Source organism: Somniosus microcephalus, chromosome 11 (assembly GCF_052327205.1).
Source record: "Somniosus microcephalus isolate GS21.2 chromosome 11, FLI_Smic_1.0, whole genome shotgun sequence".
Lineage (NCBI taxonomy): Eukaryota > Metazoa > Chordata > Chondrichthyes > Squaliformes > Somniosidae > Somniosus > Somniosus microcephalus.
Window position 1 is genome coordinate 219,152,442 of NC_140997.1, and position 7,646 is coordinate 219,160,087.

The 7,646-nt window shown below is 45.6% G+C and overlaps 1 protein-coding gene across 5 annotated transcripts in view; it reads right to left on the reverse strand.

The window, feature by feature from the left end:
- sema3fb (sema domain, immunoglobulin domain (Ig), short basic domain, secreted, (semaphorin) 3Fb) overlaps positions 1 to 7,100 on the reverse strand; it is a 268,658-nt gene extending 261,558 nt beyond the window's left edge. The window contains exons 1-2 of one of the 5 annotated variants that reach the window (XM_086001981.1): positions 6,597 to 7,098; positions 2,878 to 3,025 (exon numbers count right to left, since the gene is read on the reverse strand). In XM_086001981.1, coding sequence (XP_085858107.1) covers positions 2,878 to 2,980 — 103 coding nt within the window. In that variant the 5' untranslated portion in view covers positions 2,981 to 3,025; positions 6,597 to 7,098. Of the gene's footprint in view, positions 1 to 2,877; positions 3,026 to 5,691; positions 5,953 to 6,258; positions 6,539 to 6,596 lie in introns of those variants that run through there. The other 4 variants (XM_086001984.1, XM_086001983.1, XM_086001982.1 and 1 more) reach the window with 4 other exon arrangements.
- Positions 7,101 to 7,646: the final 546 nt, after the last annotated feature.

The following is a 7,646-nucleotide window of genomic DNA, read 5'->3' on the forward strand; positions in this document are numbered from 1 at the left end:
AGGAATTCCAGAGCTTAGGGTCCAGGTGGCTGAAGGCACGGCCGCCAATGGTGGAGCGATTAAAATCAGTTTGTTCCAAGCTATGGGTCTTAAATCTGAAACCGAAAGCGATTTATAACTAAAGGATGGTGTAAAAACATCAAAGAGCCCATAAGATCTGCTGCCTTGTTTCCATACTACCAAATGCTGGGGACACCTAATGGATAATTTTACAAATGTATGCTCTTCACCTGAATACGCTAGTGGATGCTATTTCTTTTGAGCGCTCCAGTCTCCATGGACAGTCTTAATGGTATTGATTCCTCCAATAAGCCAGGGAGAGACTCTCCACGGGTATTGCAAAGTCAGGATTGTGCACCACGGTTTAATCGTACCACTGTGAGCAGACTCTCTATCAGGCAACCAGCAGGTGCTTCAACCCACAGCGGGATAGTTTTTGTGCACCACTTTAAAGTAAGCGTATTGCTTCACTCCAAACCACAGGTTTCCGACCACAGTGAAGCTGATCGGATGCACACATGATGCTCAGTAATCTAATGAGTCAGTGCAATAAAGGCATAAGCCAAACCTCAGCCCGATCTATCACTTCCAGCTTCACTCTGCTCCCACTTGGCTGTCCCACTAGGGTTGCGCACTCTCATTATTTCCATAGCGCTTCCTTTACTGCCAACTTCTCTCAACCATTATTCCCAAATCGCATTCCTGCCGATTTCCTCAGCTGTAATGGGAGAATGGGGGGGGGGGGGGGGATGAGCAGGGCAATAATACAGATGGACATCCCCATGGAATTTATAGGAACCACCAACCCCGTTCCTAAGGCATATATTGAAGGGATCTTCCAACTGCTCGATTCTTCCCAATGTTTCCCTTCGTCCCTCAGGTAACGCGGTGAAAACTGCGGGGCAAGCTTTCCTTACCACCCCTGGGAAACCCGAGTGGAAGTGTTAGTTGAGACTGAGATTGCAAATGTGACTCCCCTAGTCTGGAATGTGACACTGCAATTACCCAACTACCAGGAAACACACAGAACTGTTCAAATGTAGCAGGTAATTAAACCCACGGATTATGCAGTCCTACAGCAAGTGTTTGCGCCTCAAGGGCTTATACTAATTGAGAAATTGGATAGACAAGAAAAGGCAACTTAATTAAGAGGAAGCAGCCACATAAAGCATTTCTTTTTCCAGTGGTATTGGCTTGTGATTGGATTCTGAGACTAACAAGATCCATCGTGTTACAAACTGTTGCTACGCTGTTCTTAGCAGAAACTAGGTGTATATATGTAACCTTTAATGAAGAAACAAGGTATTGCGCCACTGTCTTCAAAATGGTGGTTTCCTCTCAAAGCATCAGGTTGGTCCCCATTCTCTCAATTACCCCCCTCCCCAGGTCAGCATAAACAGAAGAAAACCACCACAGAACCAGCTATAAATACCTCACATCATGTTACATTTCATCTCCCACCCACCCCCACCAAAAACTAACCCTAAAATAAACAGAATAGAAGCAGTGAAATAATTACAAATAAAGTCTAGTTGTGACGGCCAGAATGACCGTTGTGGAAACCATAACCGAGATAAGAGATGACTCCCGCGGTGAAATACGACATTCTAAACCCCTCCTCCCCCCTTCCGCCCACCCCCCCAACCCACATAGTGAAATCCTAACACACCAACCCCCTCCACAACGATGATACAACATTCCAGCTCCAACCCCATAGCGATGGCTTGACACTCCAACATCTCCATACTGGAGACACTTTGGTTCCCTATAGTGAAGGCACAACACTCCAACCCCGCCCCCCAACCCACACACCGTTGCTCTGTGCTTCAATGTAACAAATACCTGAAGTTCATTAAGTGTTGAAGCCCGATCTCAGAGACCAGACCAGTTATGAAGTGATTTTGCTTGCTTTAATGCCAACCGGATGACAGCACGTGATTGCCGCCAGGAACCTGTTGGCCTGAACTTGTCGTGCTAAAGTCACCAACCTGCGATACACGTCGCTTGAAAATCAGTGGCTGGCACCAAAGCACAAATACAATAACGTTCACCAATTAAACATTTAGCAGCGAGAACTGTTTAATTCAGTCCTTTGTGCCGGCTTCTTTCTCTCCACGTCACGAACACAAGCCCAGCTCACGTGTTAGAAAGGGCGTGGGCATAGTGGCAAAGCAGGTTGGCATGCCAGCCTGGCGCTGTTTCTTGGAGGTCCAAACCCACACTTTTCTGACACAAGGTTCTGATCTTGGCCCACATAGTGCCCCGGGCAACGGGGCGACAGATCCTTGGGAATACACCGCAGGGAAAGCACCTTTGGAAATATATCCCGAATAAATAAACTGCAGGAACAAACTCCTGGAATACACGTCGTAGAATATGCCCCAGAATATGAATCTCGGAATAGGCCCCGGCAATACATTGCAGTAAATAACCTGTGGCAGATTTTACTTGGAAATAAACCCTAATAAATATACCCCTGGGAATGACCATTGGGAACATGACCATGGTGGCACAACCTCTGGAAGTAAACTTCCAGAGACATATCCCTGAAAATTTGCCCATAGAAATAAGTCCTGGAAGGAAGACTATGCCTCCATGGCGCAGATACAGTATGAAATGTTATTAATTTTGTCAACGATCTTTCTCCAGCTGAAATCATTGATGGACCACAACTACAGCTTCAAGAGTAGAGCATCCTATACTTTGACAGGATGCTACTTATTACCTCCATTTGCTGCCTTTGAAAAGAGCTCCACTTCAGCTTGATCATTTCCCTCTGCCTGCCAGTTCCTGACACCGGGTGAACTTGGCAAGTAATAATGACCTTACTTTAAATCGTTGGCAAGTTGCCTCACCGTAACACTCCCAATCGCTTACCTTTGAAGCCCAGATAAACCCGTGGGGCATTCTGCTGATGACCCCTGGCAGCGCAGCACCACAGGGAAAGGACCAGGAACCAGGTGGGCAGAAGGCGGTCCATGGCAACCAGAGCCAGCCGATTACAAAGAAACAGGAGCCTTCGGACCTGCATCAGGATTGAGGTACAAAGGACAGAAAAAAAAACATAATCCTTCATCAGTTGAGTGGTTAGGCAAACAGCTCAATAGTGATTAATTCCAGCTTTTTGTGGGTTTGTAGATACGAGAGAGAGAGCGAGAAGTCTGAATACCATATTAACTTTAATATCAGCGCAGGGGGAAATAAGGAAGGTGTGGTGGTGGGGGAGGTGGGGGGGATGGTGGGGGGAGGGAAGCCAAGCTGGTGCTGATCACTAAAGAACAGCTTCCATCCCAGAAAACTGATTAAAATGGCATTGCAAGGGAGTCAGGACACAGCGTGAAAACAGTTATCAACGCAATAATTAATCATTGTTTGAAACATTAGCTCCAGCAAATTCAAATAATCCCTTTGAGTACTTTAAGCAGATTTCAACTCCCCTATGAAAATAAACACTTATTACTGTTTTGAATGATTCCCTTTCCCTTTTTTTGTTAATTCCAGCACTGGGCTCTCCACTAAACAAAGCTGTTTTGTGAGTCTGTAAATTCCTACTTAAAAAAAAATAATATTTATAGCAGATGTTGACCTCCTTTGAAGGTGCGACACTGAGAGGCAATGGGAACGGCTGTGAAGGGGACAGATACACTGGTTGGGACCCTTGATGATTAGGTGCCAATTCACCCTGCCGAGTGTTATCTTTTTAACCACATATCCGGTATTTTTCACGAGTCAAAGGCTTTGAGGCTTTCTCACTTGTACTGATCAGAGCAGCCGATATGCCAACTCCAATGATTCATTTAAGTGGGGATTTGAATCCACGACGTTAGTTCTAGGGGTGGTTGGGTGGGGAAACTGGGCTGTTATTAGCCCTGCTTACAGGAATATTCCCACTAAAGTAGCTCTTGAAACAGCAAAGAGAAAATAGTGACTTATATAGAGCACAGCGTGAAGGAATCTGATGAAAATAAAACCTAGGCTAATTTCTGCTCAGGGAGTGTCAGTAACTCCGGGTGACCGCTGAGTGTTTCTTTGATAGAACTCAGTAGAAATTCATGAAGGTGCAGTGAAGACTGAAAATTCAATTCACCACTGTGACCGTCAAGAAAATAGAACAATAATCTCGACCGAGGTAATTAAAAAAAAGGCAACACAGTAAATTGTTTTGCACTTCAAGGAAATTATAAAAGATCTTCAATTACGGTGCAAACACACACACTCACAGAAACACACCAACACACGCACAGAAACACACGACACACGCACACTCACAGAAACACACCGACACACACACAGAAACACACTGACATACGCACTGAAACACACCAACACGCACACTCACAGAAACACACCGACACACGCACAGAAACACACCGACACACGCACAGAAACACACTGACATACGCACTGAAACACACCAACACGCACACGCACAGAAACACACCGACACACGCACAGAAACACACCGACACACGCACAGAAACACACCGACACACGCACAGAAACACACCGACACACGCACAGAAACACACCGACACACAGACACATGCACAGAAATGCACTGACACACAAACACACGCATAGAAACACACTGACACACAGACACACTCACAGAAACACACCGACACACGCATAGAAACGCACTGACACACTCAAACACACCGACACACAGACACACTCACAGAAGCACACCGCCATACTCTCAGAAACACACTGACACACACACAAACACACTGACACACTCACACATACAAGCACTCTCAGAAACACACCGACGCACACACACTCACAGAAACACACTGACACACTCGCACAAACACACTGACACACACACAGAAACACACCGACACACACACAGAAACACACCGACACACACACAGAAACACACTCGCACAAACACACTGACACACACACACAGAAACACACCGACACACACACACTGACACATGCACAGAAACACACACATGCAGAAACACACAGCCAGCATGGTAATGAGAATCTGTGTTTGCTGTTCAACTCCAAGCACCGACCAAAGACCGAAGCCAAGCCGGCATTCGTTTCCAAATTAATAGTCGACCTAGATTTTACAAAGGGTATTCATTGTTCAGGCATTGGCACAAATTTAGAATAAAATAAAATTGACAGGGTAGAAATCCCAAACTGATTTATAGTGAATCAAATTTTATTTGGAGTTTTAATTTTTGACTCAATGCAAATTCCAATGTCAAGATTCCAAATTATTGCTGATAATTTAAGGGAAAAGGCACAAATAAAACAACAAGCTCTCTGGGAATCACTGACCAGGGCACATACACACACATACACACACACACACACACACACACACTTGGGCTTACAGTGGGGCTGTCTCATATATGATCGGAGTCTGGTCTTAGGGAACCGAAGCACTTCATTCTCCTGCTGTACTGTCCCAAATTCTAGTCTCAAGCCCTCGGATTGAGCTTTGTTTTATACAGGCACATCATTAGCATCTCCTGTAGCATTTCACATCTATTGTTATTACTGCAGAAATGCTTTTGAGGAGAAGTATTTTTAATGGGCAATTATTAATCACAGAATACCAGTTTGATGTAAAGCTGAATTTTGGTAGGATTTGATTAAAAAATAACTTCAAACAAACAGGAGTTAAAATCTCATCTACTGTCGAAAAGCAAAAATGAGAGCACTGTATACCTTCAATACGATTTAACGCCCCGAATCCCTTCAGCTTAAACACCGAGTTCTCGTTTGGTAGATTTACACGCTATTTTTTTTTATTTTTTAAAAGGCTTAACCAAACGATCTGTAATGGAGTCAGGAGTGAGTGAAAGATCGCACTCGTTGAAATAACCCCGAGTGCTGGAAGAGCCCTGGGAGCCGTCCTGCTGTCTAACCAGTAACAGCACAAGCAGGTGCTGTCGTGACATGCAGAAGGCATTGGAATCCAGCTCCGATCCCCGAGCCCTCCAGGAGGAAACAAGAGGGCAGGGGCAGATATCCCGCGGGAAACCCGAGAGGAACGGCGCACGCACGGCTGGCGAAAGGCAGGCTGACAAGAACGAGCGAGGGAGGGAGACCCCCAAAAAAAGTGCGCAAAGGTTCAAAGCACACGATCTCCCCCAGCCGACTGCCAAATAGTCCTGCCGTGTAGAAAACGTGACAAGTCAAGGACTCGGCATCAGTACGCGCACGAAACCTCTGCACTAAATGGTATAACAGTCTTAAAGAGATGCAAGAATCAAGCTCTCTGTTTGTGCTCACCTCTGATGTCCAGCACTCCTCCCTCACCCTAGCTCGGTGCCCCCAGTAATGCAGAGTTAGACTTCTTCCAACAGTCCATTTATTAGCAAAGCAACAATATAAAAAAAAGAGCGAGACCACAAATAAAAGAGAATAAAACCGCCCTCTGGAATTGCATCAGTCACAGAATATACAACCACGCTCCGACTTTGAAGAACAAATGACCATCCCACTCAGATCAGTTTCTCTCCCACCACATTCAAAAGCCTAAAAAAAAGCCTTCACTTTGTTTCATCTGCAGCATTGTACTTCACCAACACACACACACACACAGAAAGGACAAGGTTTGAATGAGTTACCTTTCAGTGACTGCGGTTGCTTGTCAGAGAGAGCGGTGCGAGGCTAACTTTGCAGTAGCCTCGGTGCAGAGGAAAGTTCCCCTCCTTCACTGGCAGGCAGCAACAAAAAAAATTTTTAAAAATTTTTTTTTCTCAGTGACAACAGCAACAGACAGAAAATGTCACCAGTATAACTCCACTTCACAGTCTTCTCAGCTTCAGTTTATCCCCCAAAAACACGCTCCAGTGACAGGGTTGCACTTGAAGACAAAGCAGCTCTCTACCTCTCACAGGTAGACTTTCTATATGAGCAGAAGCACAACCCCTTTCCTTGTGCTTGTTAAAAATGCTTCGCAGGTATGCAAATGATAAGTGGCCAAAATCTTGACTTTGAAAGAAAAGGGGAGTTTCTCTCTCTGTCTCTCTCAACTCATTCACTCACTGCTTCTGACTCTCAGTTCCCTAAGCTGCACTGAAGAACATGTCAGGTGGCTAGAAATCCACAGACGTTTGCATAATCCAACCTACAGAACAAAGTTGTGTTGGAATGCTCCCTGCCGCCACCTCTGGGTGACTTACAGCATCTGCAGCCTCCTTTCTCTTGAGTTTTTTGGGAGGCTGAACACCCAGCAGCAAATTCAAGGCAGAGAGCCGGCAAACATGTTAACCCTGTTAACCCTGTTAACATTGGGGAGACCAAACGCAGATTGGGTGACCGCTTTGCGGAACACCTCCGTTCAGTCCGTAAGGGTGACCCCGAGCTTCCGGTCGCCTGTCATTTCAATTCACCGCTCCATTCCCACTCGGACCTCACCGTCCTTGGCCTCTTGTACTGTTCCACGGAAGCTCAACGTAAACTCGAGGAACAGCACCTCATCTTCCGATTAGGCAGTCTGCAGCCTTCCGGTCTCAATATCGAGTTCAACAATTTCAGATCATAACCTCGGCCCCTATTTCATTTTTACTTATATTTTTCCACTCCTTTCCTCCCCCACCCTTTCCTTTTGTTTCTCTCTCACACCTGGCAGCTATCTTTTGCCCTGCCAGTACACTTTACACCTAATCCCAGCC